The sequence below is a fragment of the Phascolarctos cinereus genome, unplaced genomic scaffold (genome assembly GCF_003287225.1).
Source record: "Phascolarctos cinereus isolate Bilbo 61053 unplaced genomic scaffold, phaCin_HiC Scaffold_3;HRSCAF=262, whole genome shotgun sequence".
In the NCBI taxonomy this organism is placed as follows: domain Eukaryota; kingdom Metazoa; phylum Chordata; class Mammalia; order Diprotodontia; family Phascolarctidae; genus Phascolarctos; species Phascolarctos cinereus.
In genome coordinates, this window is record NW_027555736.1 from 31,933,608 (window position 1) to 31,952,145 (window position 18,538).

General features: G+C 47.9%; 1 protein-coding gene across 1 annotated transcript; it reads right to left on the reverse strand.

Moving 5' to 3' along the window:
* Window positions 1-6,333: 6,333 nt before the first annotated feature.
* On the reverse strand, window positions 6,334-15,282 carry NPFFR1 (neuropeptide FF receptor 1; the record flags this gene model as incomplete). Its single annotated transcript, XM_020975186.2, is given in 4 exon segments — window positions 6,334-8,594; window positions 8,596-9,070; window positions 10,070-10,169; window positions 14,967-15,282. Coding segments are annotated over 4 exon segments (1,308 nt in total), but the record flags the coding sequence as incomplete, so codon positions are not given.
* Between the last annotated feature and the right edge of the window lie 3,256 nt (window positions 15,283-18,538).

Here is an 18,538-nt window from a genome sequence, read left to right on the forward strand (position 1 = left end):
GGAACCACCCTTCATGGAAGGTCCCCAGGCAGACACTTGTCAGGTGTCTAGTCGAAGGGTACACTGTTCAGGCAAAATCTGGCGCCATTAGCCTTCTAATTCCTGGCCAGCTCTGAGATGCTGCTCCCTTAGGAGCTTTAAACACAGGATTGATGGGACCCCAACAGGTACATTAGAGCTTTACAGATGATGATGACGATGATGATGATGATGAAGATAAGCAGGTGTTGGGGGAACAGATGGACTGCAGTGGAGAAAGAATGGAGCTTTCAACTACTTTGCATAAAGGAAGTCAGGGGAAGGAGAGAAAGCAATCTATCCTCACACGGGTGACTTAATAGGGCCATTGGCCATTTGACAGATAGACTAATTTGCCAAATCAGCAATGTTGGAAAGTTTTCCTACCCACAACCCTCCTTTCTTGGGTACCTGACAGCAGCTGCTTTTTTTTTCTTTCAAAAGTGTACGTTAAACACTAAGGCCTGGGTCTGGGCCCTAGACGTCCACCTTAACAGGCTAGACAAGCTTCCATCTTACGATGACAAGTGTGTGGAACGGACAGCATTCTGTTTTTGACAGTTCAGTTCTGTGCAGCAGCAAACCACGTACACCTTCTCCCAGTTCCTAGCAATTTAAAATACCTACTATATAAATCTCTGGGAACTAAGTGCTGTCGGAAGGAAATTCTGGGGAGGAAAACAGTCCCTTTGGTGCCATGAACTTCAATTTTCATTGTGACGGATGCTGGCAGCAGTGAGCAATCAACAAGAAGTGATGAAGCATCCGGCCAGTCAGCATGCAGACACTAAAATGAACTAGTCCCTGCCCTCACGGAGCTTCCATTCTCCCGGAGAAGACAACACAGGCACATCGTGAATACCAGGCTCCAGGAGGGCGCTGGCCACTGGGGTAGGGCAGCAACGCAGAGCATCAAGAGGCCTGGCTTCCATTCTTGCCTCTGAGATCAACCAGATGAGTGGCAGGGGACAAAGGACTTTGCCCTTCTGAGCCTGTTTCCTCATCTGTAACAGGAGGACAATACCTAGAGAACCTTTGGGAAAAGGTGGCTGTTAGGAAAGCACTACTGCAGAAACGTGAGCTGTTATGATTATCGTGCCTATCTCCTTCCCTTCCCTGGCGCCTGGTTTTTCTGCATCCCAGGTAGCAAGGGGAAGCTAGACCACCTGCCTCATTACTTGTGAATTAATTGATTAGGATTTGGAATTTCTGTAGCATGAAGCTCAAGCAATCCGATGCTGGAGGGACTCAGTTCAGTCCAGTTCAAAAGGCATTTATTCAGCATCTCTTGTGGGCAAGGCCCTGAAGGTACAAAGACAAAAACTAAGCAGGTCCAGCCCTCAGGGAGCTTGCGCTAAAGGCCTGGGGTCAGACCCTAGCCAAGCCACTTCCTAGTCTGGTGACCTTGGACAAGTCTCTGAATTTCTTGGAGACTCAGGTTCTGCATCTGAAAAGGAGGGGGTTGGGTCCCTTCTGGCTCCACCTCCTGTGATCCTATTGCCACCCTCACAGTTCATGAAATGGCTTCCCTGGTCTGGAGAACCTCACGTCAACAAACCCCTCCCAGAGACACGGGCTGGCCTGGGCTTTCAGCGATGCTGGGAATGGCCAGACAAGGAAACTTCCTCTACCAGGGCAAGGTGGCCCCTCCTTTGGGTACCCCAGAGCTCTCGGAGGTTGTGGCTCGTCCAGAGTCACACAGCCAGGACGGGGCGGAGGCCAGGCGCGGCTGAGGTCTCCCTGGTCTGAACACCTCATCACCATCATCATCATCACGAACATTCACATAACGCCTTAAGGTCTTTAAAGTACATATTAATCCCTACAATAACCCTGGAAAGGAGGTGCTATTATTACGCCCATTTTACAGATGAGGAAACCGAGGTAGGCAGAGGTGAAATGACTCCTCCAGCATCACAGGGAGAATAAGCCCCTAACACGGGACTCGAACATGGGTCTTCCTGACACCAGCATTCTCTCTACCTCCTGCACACAGAGGATGTGTCTGGCATAAGGGATATCCTCAATCTATAGATTTCATAATAGATTATATTAATTTTCTACCTGGGGATAGAAAAATGAGCAATTCTGTGATTCTTGGGCTCCAGCAGCAATTGGCTCTGGAGGAGGGGGGATCGGGTCACTGCTGGATGCGGCAGAAGCTTCTCGCAGGTGAGCCTTGGAAGGGTCCTACTTCACCAATGGAGGACGGGACTGGGAGAAGTCTCTTTGAAGTGTAGAAGGCAGGAAAGGGTAGGTCAAGACCAGGGGACAGAGTCATCGAGAAGAGGAAGAAGAGGCCTGTGAAATAAAGGCTGGGCAGGGAGCCAGACCCAGAGAGTGCAGGGCCTTGAATGGCAGGGCCAGAGGTTGAATATCCTTGTTCTGGTTATATCAGCTATTGATTATATATGTCACTTCGGGGCATGATTTAACCTGACACCTGAATCCTCCGCTTTGACATGTACCTCACAGGGAGACATGACCTTGGGTTCTCAAAGATACAATCCCAGTTCAAAAGCTCTGGTGGGTCCTAGAGAGGCACCGTGGCACAGTGGTTAAAGTGCAGGACTTGGAGTCGGGAAAGCCATGGGTTCTAGTCCCACCTTAAATACTTCCTACACATGTGATGGGGTAAGTCATGAAACCTTTCTAAACCTCAGTTTCTTCATCTGGAACATGGGGATGCTGCCTTACAGGGATGTTGTGAGGATCTAATGAGATAATGTTTGAAAAGTGCCTTGCAGACCTTAGAGTGCTATATAGATTAAGCTGATTATCATTATTATCATTATTACCACCAAGCCAGGAAGTTTTTGAATGTGGGCTCAAGCGACCCTGTGGGCTAAGTCTGCAGAGCCTCATGCCTCCTAACAGAATGGAAGCTCCCTGAAGCCCAGGACTGACTCCCATGCCAGGAATGCACAGCCTCCTCACCTTGACCCTCTTCCTTCCAGGTACACCCCAGACATGACCTTTTTCTTAAAGTTTTTTCTGATCTTGCCTATTTTTAGTACCCCCCCCAAGGACCTCATACTTATTCCCTTAATGTTTTTTCTGGACATACTTATATATGTACTGGTTGTCTCCTCTGTTAGGATGCAAGTTCCTTGATAGTAGGGATCATTTTATTCATTGTATTTGCAGTCCAGGGCCTGGCTAAGAAAAGGCCTGAACCTGGGACTTCACTGGTATAGGGACCTCCCATGGGGGAAAACTCGCTTTACCATGGCTGGTTGGCACCTTCTCTGCAACTCTTATTCTCAGGGGAAGAAAAATTAAGTACGTTTCCCAAAGTCACACAGCCAGGGCATGTCTGGGGTAGGACTTGAACCCAGGACCACTCTCTATCTATTAGATCACACTGTCTCTCTTGGGAGATGCTTGATGAAGCTTTCTGATTGGTTGATTGCCTTTGTATCTCCAGCATCTGGTATACAGGAGGGCTTTGATGATGCCTAGTGAATCAAAGTGAAATTAATGTCCAGGTGGGCTTGGCCTCAGAGGGACGAATTTCTCCACTCTGGCAGCTCTCATGGAGCACTTGCAAGAGGAGACTAAGTCTGTGTTGTTGGAGAGAGTGGCCACGCTGATGAAATCAGAGCTCTTGGACCGTCAGTCCTGAAGACGTGGGAGTCCTGGGTGCGGACGCAGCCCTTATTGGATTTGCTATATTTGTGAAGCCCCGAAGCCCAGAAGAGGGCTGAATAAATCCCAGGGTGATCCGAGGCTCCCCGTCCTTGATTACATGAAGTCACTCCCTAGCAAGAGAAGCAGGTCAATATTCGGTTGCTCAACAATGAACCAGTCATTATGAAGTCAACATAATGAAGCTCTTTCTAGTTGCCTCATCATCTATCTTTATCGGTGTGGCTTCGGCCGGGGCGATTTAAGGAAAGAGATGTGAGATGGTGCAGTTTAACAGGAAATGCTTTGTCCAGAGAGCACTGGGTTTGGCTCTCTCTTTGCTTTGGAGAGGAATGGACAGAAACCCGTGGTGGGGGTGCTTCTCTCCACCTTACCGGCTCCTCCCCCTATTCCAACTCCCAGGGAGCCCTGTGGCTTCATCTCCCAAAGGGAAAGATCTAAGCTGTTAGGTTGGGTGGACTGTGGTTTGTAGGGCTGGAGGTGGGATGGGCCAGGGTCTGGAGGTCTGTCGCTAACCTACTTTGGGTTGGGGTGGTTCTGTTTGTCCTGGGCGAAGCGCAGAAAGTCATTCATTAGCCACGGCCCAGAATGAGAATGACCATTTGTCCTGAATTAGATGCAGCCAGGATTTAGAGAATCAGTGAGGTTGTGGCTGGTGGCACAGAATTGAGCCTGTGAGCTTTCCTTTCCATATAACTCCCCATCCAGGGTTCTGCCCGTGAAAAATGCTGCCTTAGGAAACCCAGCCCACCCCAGCCAACTTCCCATAAACACTTCACCTGAAGTAAAGCATCTTGGGGAAAAAAACACACTGTTCATTCTGAGTTATCTTGTAAGGATTTAGCACAATGCTTGCCACAAAGTAAGTGCTTAATAAATATTTGTTTTCTCCTTCCTTCCCTCCCTTCTACTTTCTTTCCTTCCTTCCCTCTTTTCTTTTTCCTTTCTTTTTTTTTTTTTTTTGATGAGGCAATTGGGGTTAAGTGACTTGCCCAGAGTCACACAGCTAGGAAGTGTCAAGTGTCTGAGGCCAGATTTGAACTCAGGTCTTCCTGACTCCAGGGCCAGTGTTCTATCTACCATGCCACCTAGCTGTCCCCCTTCTCTCTTTTCTTCCTTCCTCCCTCCTTCCTTCCTTCCTTCCCTCTTTTCTACCTCCCTCCCTCCTTCCTTCCTTTCCTTTTCCTTTCTTCCTCCCTCATTCCCTCCTTCCTTCCCTTTTCCTTTCTTTCTTCCTTGTTCCCTCCTTCCTTTCTCCCTTCTTTCTTTGCTTCCTTCCAAATACAACAGAAGACACCTTGTGCAGACTCTAGGGAACGAGCCTTAGGATGAGCTAGTCCACAGCTGGAACATAGAGTTTCTTTTGCTGCCATGGCAGTACCAGGTACGTTTGGTTGAGCAGATGCCCAGGGGCAGTTTGGTGACCGCTGGTGGGTAGTTATCACAGAATTTGTAACTGTGACCTTGAAGATGTTCTTAACCCTGTCTGTGTCATGGACCCCTTCGGCAGTCTGGTGAAATCTCACACGACTATGGTTTGCTTCCTACATTCATAATTAAAGGAAATGCTGAATCTCCATTAGAGTTTAATAAAAGGAAAGATGTGATTTTTTTTTCCCATCCAAGTTCATAGGCCTCTGAAATGTACTCATTCAGGGGTCTAATGACTCCTAAATTTAAATAATCTGCTCATTTTGCAAAGAGGTAATGAAGGCCCAGGGAAGGGACATACCCAGGGTCCCACAGTGAATAAAGGGAGCAGATCAGGATTGGAAGCCAGGCCTCTGATTCTAAAGGCATTACTCTTACCAGGACCCCACCATCATCTCCTTCATTAAGATGGAAGGAGGTGGGAGCTGCTTAAAAAAAAAAAAGTTAAGGTCCAAAGCAAAGCAGCTGGAGTCTTGGGCCCCATCCCAGCCGGGCAGAGAGGGCAGAGGGAGCCCTGAGCTGACTTTTCCTCTGCCCTATTTTTAAAGCCCTGAACTAGGTCTATGAATAAACAGCTAGTTCCCAGTCCCCTTTCACATGAAGCATAACTGTGATAGAGACTTGGGAAGGAGACTTTTGTATGTCAAATAATGTACTTCATAAAAGGGGAAAAGATGAATGACATAGGCCTTCTCCCAAGGGTTATAGGGCACAAGAAACTAATTCACAAATAGCTTTCCTCTTTCTGAGGGATGACAGAATCACAGAATCTCTGAAGGTAGTACAGGGGCCATTTCTGAACCCCTCCCTGAATAAAAGTCCCTGCCAAAACATATCCAAGGAGTCATCTGGCCTTCCCTTGAAGAGCTCCAGGGACTGGGAACTCACTTCCCTCAATAGCCCACTTTTCTTTTGGGGCAGCCCTAAATTGTCAGAAAGTTTTCCTCCCATGAAGCTCAAAGCAGCCTATACCTCCCCACCATTCCTGGCTCTGTTCTTGGGGGCCAAGCAGAACATGTCCAATCCCCCTTCCAGGGATGACCTCAGCATAGCAAGCCCTTGCTAGGCCAGGCCCCTGGGCTCATAGATATCATGCATATTAATGGTTCACATGAGAAAGTAGTACCTCCCAGCCTCCCCAAACCTGGAAGCTTGGAGAAGGAGGGTTCTAGTTCAGGGAGCTTTTAGCCAAAGCAGAAAAACAAAATGGTTAAGAATCTTTCTCCAGTGCCCAAGTCCACTTTCCTACCTGTGGAAGCAAAGCATGGTGAATATCATGACTGGCCCACAGGCGGCTCATGGAGGCTCTTACCAGGGCTCCATGGTCACCAATCTGCACACCACCAACCAACCAGTCTCCAGGACTGCAGGTGGAGAAATGGTAGGTGATCCTTCAAAACTGGGTCTCCCCAAGACACCCTGTGGACCTATTGTTTGGATTAAATTTCTCAACCTCCTGTAAAGTTCTACTCTGAAAACTTACCAGATGGTAGAGAGAACCTTGGACAGTCTGAGGCTTTGGAAGTGGGTTGTTAAACCCACATGAGTTTGCTGAACCGTCTGAAAAAGCCACCAAGTTGGGAAAGCTTTGAGTGTAGGCCTAGGGAGAGGCTGTAGTCTGTTTTCTGAGGACCAGCCCACCTAAGTCCAGAGAGGGTCCACACTAGACCTCTCACCACCAGGTGCTAAGTATTTTGACTTTGGCAGCTCATGAACATATCTACTAAGTCCTGGAACAAGTAAATATCTGGAAAAAGTAAAAAGAGACCCTATGACCAAATCACAGGCCCCTGAAATATTGAGTATAATTCTCTAATTTCAATTTTTTAAAATTTTCTCTTCACAAAGTTAAATGCAGATAAATTAATGGTTCCAGTTAATTGAGGCCTTACTTTCTTCAAAAACACGGATCTATGCCCCCCATCCTGGGACTCTGCCTGGATGAAGGTGTAAAGTCCTTGAGGCCAGGGCCTTTTTTTTTAAAAAAATAAACCTTCATGTCTCTCATTGCTTTGCACATCAGGCATTCAATAAATGTTGGTTCAGTTGAATAATAAATGTTTGTTAAATTGAAACCCATCAGTGAAACCCTCCTGGGAGAAAAATCCCCTTAGAAGTACAAACAGGATGTCTTAGCTCTAATGCCAGGCTGAGGATGATGGGAGTAGACGAGGAAATTCCTGTGTTTCTCCTTAGAGCAGACCTTGGGCACAATCCAGGATGGATTATTAGGTCATCAGTCCTTCAGAGACTTTCTAAAGATGGTGTGTAGGCACCAGGACGGAAGTCTAGCTGGCTGATATGCTGCCAAAGCCCAGGGATTTGCAAGAAAAGGCCCAGATTACGGGAATGGCTGTAGCCCCAAGGAGCTTCAAAGATTCTAAGGGAGTTAAGACAATTCCCCTTTCCTCCCAACCAAAAATTTTGAAAGCCTAAACAGAAATACCACACTATTCCTGAGAGCAAGTGGTTGTACTGGTCTTTCCCTTCCAATGGCCAGGTGCAACGTCCGACAATAGCTCTGGTTATGGGGGTCAGAGCAGAGCTAGATCCCTCCTCCTTTCTCTAGCCTCAACTGGACAACCTGGAAACCTCAGCACATTCTCTGGACCCCCAGACCAGGTGGCACTGGTATGGCAGAGGTGGCTGAGTTCACCTTATTGCGGAGGAATTAAGCTCCAACCTTAAGTCAGGAGACCTGGGCTTGAATCTCAGCTCCAATGCTGAGGGTGTATCTTTGGGCAAAGCTGTTCACCTCTCCAAGACTCTCTGCTTCTGTAAAGATGAGATAGAATACTGTCATGAAGAGACCCAATACAAAAGGGTGGCATGTAGGGTACTGTGTAACCTACAACAAAGGGGCTAGGCTGTCCCCCAAGAAGGTACAATCAAATATCTCTTTTAGCTTGGTATCCACAATGTACTTCCAAGCTACCTCACAGGGCAGTTGGGAGGAAAGCATTTTGTTAACCTTAGAGCACTGTGGAGATGTGAGTTGTTATTATCAACACGTTTCCGTTCAAATCTGTCAAACCCAAAGGGTCTCTGCTGCTACTGGCTGCCAGCTGCTGCTATTTACCTCAGATATCCCAAGCTGGGATACTGAGGGGGACGTGGGAACAGCCTTGACCATCCAGACCTTCCTTGGCCAGCTGGCAATGGGCCATCCAACCACTCTGCAGGGGGAGGCGTCCCATCCTCTGGACATCGCCACTCTGGCCTGACTCAGTGGGCAGGGCTGAATCACTGGGCTGCATCTCCACAAAGATCCGGTTGTGCAGGGCCCCAGCCAAGAGTCTACCGGGCCTCTCAGAGTAGGCTTCCCTGTGATTTCCCCACTCGAGGGAGCAAAGCCGGGTCTGAAAGGCGGCCCGAAAGCCTCTGCGGAAATTCCTGTTGAAATAGCCATAGATGATGGGGTTGGCGCTGCTGTTGAAGAAGGCTAGCCAGTGAGCGAAGGGGAAGATGTAGACGCTGAGTAGGTATAGCTGCTGCTCCGCTCAGGTGGCCATAGTCGGTGAGGAGCAGCAGGCACCATAGCGGGAGCCAGGAGAGAGTGAAGAACAGGGCTACTACGATGAGCATGTGTACCACCTTGGCCTTCCTCCGGGACATGCGCTGCCTCTCCATGGCTGCCTCATCAGGCTGGGGGTTGCGGGACTTGAAGAGCTTGAAAGCAATGCGGGTGTACATGATGACGAGCAGGGCCAGCGGGGCCACGTAGATGTGGGAGAAGAGGACCGTGGTGTAGATCTTCCTCATGCCCTTCTCAGGCCAGGCCTCCCAGCAGGAGAAAAGGGGGTACAAGCGGTTCTGGGCGTCCACCATGAAATGGTGCTCCTCCTGAGTGACGGTCAGAGTGATGGCTGACGGACACATGATGATCAGCGCTAGGACCCAGATGATGGTGATGGTGACCAGGGCCTTCCTCAGGGTCAGCTTCTGGCGGAAGGGATGGACAATGCAGCGGAACCTGTGCAGAGGGAGAAATGGGAACAGTGGGGTGGCGACACCCAAAGAGCAACAAAGATAATTGTTCACCTTTTTATCTGCCCTTCAAGGCTCACAAGCAGCTTTTCTCACAATAACACTGAAATGGGTTGGTCCTTTTAGCACTTTGGTCAACCTTAAAGTACCAGGTAAATGTCAGTTATAATGGTAGTGGTGGTGGTGGGAGTAATGGTTGTCATCTCCATCCCATCCCCATCTCCATCTTCATTCTCATCCCCATCCCATCCTCATCTCCATCTCCATCTTCGTCCTCATCTCCATCCCCATCCTCATCCCCATCTTTATCCTCATCCCCATCCCTATCTCCATCCCCATCCTCATCCCCATCTTCATCCTCATCTCCATCCCTATCCCCATCCCCATGCCATCATCCCTCCCCTAAGATCAGAGATTTGACTGCTATTATACTCCTGCCCATCGAAAACCAGAACTCAAACCCTCTTTACTCACCACTAACCACATCAAGGCACTCTTGCCATGAACACAATTTTTAAATGGCTGGCTTTCTTTTGTGTGATTCAGTGGAAAGAATATTGGATTTGGGGTCTGAGGACCCCAATTCAGTTCCTATTCCTACTACTGATGTGTGTTTTCATGTGTGCAGTTCATTCCATTTCTCTTGGGCCTCAGTTTCTTGATCTGTAATATGAGTGGGTCCCATTCAGCTCTAGAACCCTGATCCTGGGCAAGTCATTGAACCTCTTGAGGCCCCAGACAATTCTCTACAGTTGTAAACTTTGGAGCAGATGCCAAATTACATTGGTCATTAGCATTTCCTCACTGGCAGCTCCCCCAGACCACAGGAATCACAGAGCCTCATGAAACACAAGGATCTGATGAAGCCTGGCCTCTGGACCCCAGTGGCAGTCTTTCCTCAAGGGGTTCATCAAGGGGTTTCTCAAAGATTCATCAAGGGGTTGCATTTTGGGGGTTAGAGCTATGGGTCGCCCAACCTACTCACCTTTCCACAGCAATAGCGACCAGGGTGAAGATGGAGGCTGAAACTGACATGCCTTGGACCAGACCACTTATTTTGCACGTGATGTTATCGAATGGCCAACCTGGAATGGCAGAGAGGAGTGTGGATTTTAGAGCTGGAGGGGGCCGCAGAAACCATCTAGTCTAAGTCTCTCTCCCCCCTCCCCATTTTACAGAAAAGGAAACAGATCTCAGGGAGGTACAAAGGGAAGGAAGGAACTGAGACAGATGGCTAATACGTTGAACCACAGGGTAGGAGTCCAGAAAGACCTCAGTGGATTAGAAGGAAGCAGTGTGCTAAAGTGGACAGATGTGAGGTCAGAGGACTTGGGTTCAAGTCCCACCCTTGATGCTTACTACCTGGGTGACCTTATAGAAGGTACTAAGCCCCGTAGGCCTCAGTTTTCTCATCTATAAAATGAGAAGATTGTACTAGATGGACTCAGAGGTCCCTTCCCATTGTAGATCTATAACCCTATGGGTACTGGGTCGAATCAGTTATAACGATCTTTAATAAAGATCAGTGGGCCTCTAGGTAGCACAGTGGATAGAGTGCTGGTCTTGCAATCAGGAAGACTCATCTTCCTATGTTCAAATCCTACCTCAGACACACTAGCTGTGTGACCCTGAGCAAGTCACATGTAAAGTCCTACACTGGGGAGTCATAAAATGAACCAAGCAAATGCAAGAAATAGGGAATGTGACTAAACAATAATTCATGAGAAAAAGATCAGGGGGTCCTAGTGGCTGGCAAGCTCAGTAGGAGTATGGTGTAACAGGGTGGCCAAAGGCTAAAGTGACCTAGGCCACGCTATGATAGACAACACACTGTTTACAATGAGGTAGATGAGTCATAGGCTCACAGATTTAGAGGAACTCGGAGATCCCCCGTAACAACTGCCCCGCTTTATAGCTGTGGGAACTGAGATCCAGAAAGTGGTTTGCCCAGAGTCATGCAGGTAGTAAGTGGTGGAGCGAGGTGGGGATCTGGCTCCAGACCCTGGGACGTTCCCATCTCTCCACTTTTGGTTGCCTGTTGTCCTCTGGCCTGACCAGACCAGACCTGCAGGTTGTGCTGAGTTCCAGGGCTGCGGGTTAGGGAGGGCATTGCACAGTGGGCAGTGGAGCATCATGGGGAAGGGAACCAGGAGCGTCAGCAGCAGACTGGCACGGGAGCAGGGTTGGGATGGTAACCCAGAAATCATCCACAAGAAATCATGTCTAGTTTTTTTGTTTGTTTGTTTCTTTTAAGAGGAGCTGGGGAGATTGAGCCTGAAGAGACCAATTTAAGTTGAGTAAAAGGAAAGATTGCCTAACAATGCTGGTAATTGAAAGTGAAAGAGGCTGCTGTGGGTGGGACAGGCTCAGAGCAGGACAGAGCGGTTCCCCCTCACTGGAGAACTTGTCCCATCTCACTGGAGAGACAAGACTGGGACGCCAGAAATAACAAGGACAGGTTACAGAAAGCTGAAAAAACATCTGCCCTCGGCCTCTCATGAAACTAGTTCTTTGCTCTGCTTGGAGCCCTAACGAGAGCCTGATGACATCATTGGTCTCCTTTGAAAAGGAAGGAGGAACAAGGACAGAGTGGGGTGACCAGAGCTTTGCCCAAGGCAAAATTAAAGGACATTCCTTCAGAAAAATAAAGGAACTGAGCTTAGCCCTTGGTTTGCATGAATAGTCAGAAAGCAAACTTTCCAGAAGGCTCCCTCCCACCTCCCCACCTGGCCTCCCTGGCAGCTTTAAAAGGTGAATTTTGTGCTTTTGGCTGTTGGCAGGTTTGGTATTCCTTGCCTGGGCCACCAGACTCTCTAGTTACGGCTCTGGTTCTGCCCTAACCTTCCACGGGATGGAGAGCAGAACACAAGCCCCAGCCTGCATCTATCTCTCCCCTCGTTTGTGGCTTCATCAGTTCTCAAGGAAAGCTAACCATGCCCCTACTTGGTAGCTTGCCTAGTCAGGTCTTCCCAGGCTCGAAGGCTGGGCCAAAAAGACTAAGAAGATGAGTTCCCAAAGGGCAAAGCACAAAGACGAGCAGGGTCAGCTCCATTTATTAGTGTATATGGAGCATGGTGTGAAGGGCTGGAGAGAGCCCAACTTTAAACAGGATGAAGTTTTGATCTCTAGATCTCTGTAGCCTGCTAGGTGGGGCAGCTAGGTGATACAGTGGATAGAGTGCTGGGCCTGGAGTCAGGAAGATCTCAAATTCATCTTTAGATACTTTCTAGCTGTGTGACCCTGGGCAAGTCACTTAATCCTGTTTGCCTCAGTTTCCTCATCTGTAAAATGAGCTGGAGAAGGGAATGGCAAACCACTCCAGTGTCTTTGCCAAGAAAAGCTCAAATGGGGTCACAAAGAATCAGACCAAGACTGAACGACAAAAGCCTTCCTGGGGAATAAGATAGATATGTAGATAACAACACTGAGAGCAGGGACCGTCTGGTTTCTTTTTGAACCCCCACTTAGAGGGCGGCCAGGTGGGGCAGTGGATAGAGCACAGGCCGTGAAGTCAGGAGGACCTGAGTTCAAATCCATGCTCAGCCCAAATGCTTGACACTTACTAGCTGTATGACCCAGGGCAAGTCACTTAACCCCAATTGCCTAAAAATTTAAAAATAAAATAAAAAATGAATCCCCACTTAGCTCAGGGCCAGGCTGAAATAGGCACTTAATAAACGTTTGTTGATTGATTAATTAGGGCACAGAGTAACTCAAAGGTTCATCAAATTAGAGCTGGAAGAGATATTAGATTGCATCCAACCCAATTACATTTTTGAAGAATATTTTTTCTGATTACATGTAAAGATAATTTTTAACATTCATTTTTTAACAATTCTGAGTTTCAAATTCTCTCCCTCCCTCCCACTCCTCTCCATTCCCTAAGACAGCAAGCAATTTTATATAGGTTATACATGTGCAGTCATGCAAAAAATACTTTCATATTAGTCATGTTGTGAAAGAAAACACAGACCTAAAAAACACCACAAAAATAAAATTTAAAAAACGGTATGCTTCAATCCGCATTCAGAACCTATCAGTTTTTTCTCTGGATGAGGATAACATTTTTTATCATAAGTCCCAGCCCATCTATAGAGGCATACACTGAGGCCTAGAAAAGGGGAGGGGCTTGCCTAATGCCTTATATATGGGCCAGGTCTGGGATTTCACTGATATAAGGGGGCCCTAATGAGGACTCCTCCCCCAATATAGATCAACCCCTTGTTTTGCAACTTTTGGTCTTAGAGGCAATCAAAAGTTGTGACTTTTCTTTGGGTCACATAGTCAGGGGAATCTTACAGACAATGGGTGCTTAATGAGTGCTTTTTAGATCGATAAATTGAATTAGTTAAAAGTTTAGAGGCAGCTAGGTAGTACAGTGGACAGAGGGATAGAGGCTGAGAGTTAGGAGGATCTGAGTTCAAATGTAGCCTCAGATACTAACTAGCTGTGTGAACCTGGGCAAAGTCATTTAACTTTTGTCTGCCTCAGTTTCCTCAACTGTAAAATGGAGATAATCATATTACCTACTTCCCAGGGTTGTTGTGAGATAATATCTGTGAAGCACTCTGCACAGTGCCTGACATACAGTAGGCACTTCTAAAATGCTTATTCCTTCCCTACCTCCCTTTAGAGAAGATGAATGCCTTTCCATGCTGTTAATTGAACCAGCAGTGTGGATGCTATTCAGAATCAGCCATGTGTCATCTCTGGCATGAGTGCCAAGACTGCCCTTCCCTGTCTCAGAGCCATCCCCGCCGTGATGCCCCAACACTGTGTGGATTCTCCAGCATTGGCCCGCAGGTCTGAAGTGTTTGTGATTGTACCTCTAGGGGTCTCCATAATCCAAGCATCTGTTGGCACGTCACACTTGCTCAAAGAACCCCAAGATGACAGGAACCAACATGAGAGGCCAGATGGCACGTCTTCCCCTCATATCTTGTCCTGGCTAAGATCAAGAATCTTGCAGGACGGGAGAGTCGGGGATGGACAGGCTACAGGGCAGTTCAAGCTAGTCTAACACTCTCACTCTGAAGAGGAAGGGAAAGGATTCACCCCCGGTCACCAGCTAGTGTCAGAGGCAGGATTCAAACTCAGGTCTCCTGATTCCAAGTCCTATGTTCTCTCAAATGCTTCCTGTGTTAGTCAGTTAACAAGCATTTATTAAGTGCTTGCTGTATGCCTGGCACTGTGCTAAGCACTAGGAATAAAAAGAAAGGCAAAAACAGTCCCTGCCCGCAAGGACTTACAGTCTAACAGCGATGTATGTACAAGATACATACAAAATAAATAGGAAGCAAGCTCAGAGGGGAGGTGGAATGGTGGAAACAGAAGAGACCTCCTGGAGAAGGAGGGATCTGAGCTGAGTCTCGCAGGCAACCAGGAAGCAGGATGTTCCAGGAGCAAATGGGCCACAGCCGACGCAAAGATGGAAGATGGAAGATGGAAAATGGAAGTGTTGTGAGCAAGGAACGGCCAAGAGTTCTCTCCGGCTGCATCACAGACCTTGTGAAGGGAGTCAAGAGTAAGAAGACTGGGAGGGTAGGAAGGAGCCAAGTTATGAAGGGTCGAACAGAAAAGTTGATATTTGATCCTGGAGGTAATAGGGAGCTACTAGAGTTTATGGAGTGAGGGTGCAGGAGGGGACAGAAGGGGTATCTAGCAGACCTGCACTTGAGCTTCATCATCTGTTCAATGAAAGGATGGGAGAAGATGCTCTCTATGGTGCCTTCCAACTGTAAATCCCAAGATTCTGTCTTCGTGTTCCCCAGCCATGGTCAAACTCGACAGCTCCTGACCCCCCTTCCTCAATACTAGCCCTCTCTCATGGACCCCGACCCCTCATCACTCCACCCTCCAGATGCCCCGCCATCCTCACTCACCTGTGATCAAGTTGTCCACGAGGGTGGTGGGCATGCAGAAGACACCCACCAGCAGGTCGCTGACAGCCAGGTTCAGAAGGAACATGTTGGTGACCGTCCTCATCTGCCTGCTCTTCACCACAATAAAGCAGACAAGGCTATTTCCCACCAGGCACATGAGGAAGATGAGGACGTAGGCCATGATAAACACGGCCGCCACGGGCCAGGAGTGCTGGTAGTAGGAGGAGAAGGTGAGGTTCCCGGGAGAGGGCCCTTGGGTGCCGTTCTCATCGTTGGCCAAGGATGAGTCATTGCCAGGTTGGGTGGCTCCCTCTAGAACCAAGGAAGTATGTGACGGTCAAGATGGCAGACACATGAGAAGACAGAACAGGCCCTGTGGCTAGGTAGAGACACCTTACAGCCCAGAGGAGTGGGGGCTTTCCCCGCTTCCCAGAATAACCTTGACCGTTTACCCTGTCTTGACCATGCTCCCAAACTCTGGTCAGGTTGTCCTACAGAGGTCATCTCATCCAACTGCCTCACTTTACAGATGAGGAAACTGAGACTCGGAGAGGTCGTACGCAAGGGGCGAGATTCGAACCTCATTCCTCTGACGCCCATTTCACCGCTCATCCCATTGTGGGTCACAGGTGCCCTGTTTGCTTGACTCATCTACAACCACTTAGTAAGCCCTTTTTTACCCTTCTGGGCCCCGTGGTGTAGAAGGACAGTGACGAGCTAAAGAATGTCCAGGGGAGGACAACCCACACAGGGAATAGCCTTGAGTCCATGTCACATGGAGGAACTGGGGATATTTAGCCAGAGAAGACTGAGTCATCAGAACTCAAAACAGGGCAGAGCTCCATCTCTGGAAGACCTCAAATTTGAGATAATAATAGCTAACATTTCTATGGCACTTGCTATGTGCCAAGCACTTGACAATAATTATCTCATTTGATCCTCACAACAACTCTGGGGAGTAGGTACTATTATTATACCCATTTTACAGATGAGGAAATGGAGGCAAATAGAGGTTAAGTGACTTGCCCAGAATCACACAGTCAGTGTCTGAGGCTGGATTTGAAATCAGATCTTGACTCCAGGCCTGGCACTTTAGCCACCGCACCACCTAGATGGAGTAGGCACAGTGGTGTGCTGAGAAATGTTTAACCACCAGCTCTCAAAGCAAAATGCACACACATACTTTTATGTTTAATCTGCATTATTAACATTTTCCCCTATAACTGTATTAAATGTAGACAATTCACAAAACACTAAATCAAGCCCTGATCTGCAGCCCGCCACACCTTGTGAGCAAGCTGGCTGAATGATAGAGCAGGCAAAGAGCTGGGCTTGGAGTCAGGAAGACCTGGATTCAAATTCTGCCTCAGGTAGTTACTACCAGTGACATCCAGCTGGGGTTATTTAGCATCTCTCTGCCTCGGTTTCTCCATCTGTAAAATGAGGAGGTTGGACTCAATGGCGTCCACGGTCCCTTCCCACTTTAAATCTATGCTCCTTTGCACCCAGGCCCTGTTCCTTGCCCAACCTGCTTTTCCTCTTCACCTCCATCTCCTGGGGGTACCCCTAGCTTTCTAGTGCTCAGCTCCAGTACAACCTCCTCTTCCTTCACCTTGAAATTTCTCAGTATTTCTTCCTTCCTTCCTTCCTTTCTTTCTTTCTTTCTTTCTTTCTTTCTTTCTTTCTTTCTTTCTTTCTTTCTTTCTTTCTTTCTTTCTTTCTTTCTTTCTGGTGAGGCAATCGGGGCTAAGTGACTTGCCCAGGGTCACACAGCTAGGAAGCATCAAATGTCTAAGGACGGATTTGAATCACTATTTATTTTTTATTGACATCTATGCACATGTTGTTTCCAGCCATGAGAACTGAAAGCAAGGATTATTTTTTTTTTTGTCTTTGCATCTCTAATGCCCGGCTCAGTGCCAGACCCTTAATAATCTAATCAAATGAGTTAATATGTAAAGTACTTTGCAAATCCTGAAGTGCTTATTATCATTATCCATGTTAATAATAATAATAAAAGTTCTTGCTGAATTGAGTTGAATTAGCTTCTAGGGCCTTCCCCTTGCACAGGAAGAGTGGGGGTGGAGGGTGGGCATGGGGAAGGCTGGGAATTTCCTTTGTGCTTGGATTGTAAGGAGTAAGACCAGGTGCGGGAGCGCCAGGGAAGCTGCTAACCGGTCATTTTGTAGCACTAGGGAAAAGCTGCCTTGGGTATTTCCAGGGGCTGCAGGGCCTCCCTGAGATACCAAGAAAGAGGAAGCCCCTCCAAGCACTGTGAGAGGTGGCTTTTCACGACTTGGAGGCTCTGAACTAAGAAGCTGAAACCTTTGGCTGCCCCCTGCCTTTCTCTCTGCCTACCCTCCTTCCTCAAAGCGCAGTGTCCTTCTGGCTGAGCCTCTCCATCTTCCTAAGGGGGAAATCAGCTTTGGGGGTAGTGCTGGTCCCATCCTGTGGCACCCCCAGGACTTTCTTTGGGCTCCAAATGAGAGCCAGCCAAGGGGCTCTGATGTCGCTAGTGGAGGCCAGAGATGGAGCAGGGGATTGAAAGCAGGGAGGTAGGGTGGGGAAAAAGGTAGGATTCTATTTCCAGCCCTGCCCCTGACTCACCCCATGGCATGAATCCATAGTCACTCTGCTGTTCCATAGCTCAGTTTCCTCATTAATGGAGAGAGAATTTCCCATCTTAAGGGCGCTGACCAGCCCAGTAAGCCTCTATCCCCTCTTTATAGCATGGAAAGAGAAAAACAAAAACAGTCTACCACACTGAAATGGAAGAGACTGTGATCAGCCATCAGGACCAGGTTCTGACTGCAGGGGCTAAGATTTTCAAGAACCTTCAAAGAAGGAATTCCTGGATTCCTTTCCCTGAGGGAACTTCATAAGAGCATAACAGGTTAGAGCTGAGAAGGCACTTACAGGTCATCCAGGTTAAATGCCTGAGTATCCACAGGAGAGAACTGAGGCTAAGAACTGAAACCTAAGAACATTGGTATAGAACGTCAGAGGGGGAAGGAATCTTAGACATCATCCTGTCTCATTTTACAGAGGAGTAAACTGAGACTCAGAGGGCAGAAGGTACTTGAACAAGGTCACACAGGTGGTTAACAGCTGAGCCAGAATTTAAACCCAGGTCCTTGGACTTCAAATCCAGTGATCTTCTCACTATACCATACTAATGAATGAATCCATCAATCAAGCATTTATTCAGCACCTACTGTGCACCAGGAACTGTGCTAGGTGCTAGGCTAGTAAGACAAAAATGACAGTCCCTGCCCTCAAAGAGCTTATATTCGAATAGAGGAGATAGGAGCTGATTCTACAACATCCCCCATGAGTTATTCCTGCTTAGAGACCTCCATCGACAGAAGACTTACCATCCTCTGATGCGGTCCACTCCATTTAGGGATAGCCCTAATGATCCCATAATTAACCAGTTGAACTAGGCACCATTCTCTATACTTGAATCTCTTAACTCCTTGTTCTTCTGATATTTACACCCTATCGATCCTCATCTCTTGGCCACGCCCTCCATCTACCCTTTCCAATCCAAGCTGCCAGACTGTAGCAGGAAA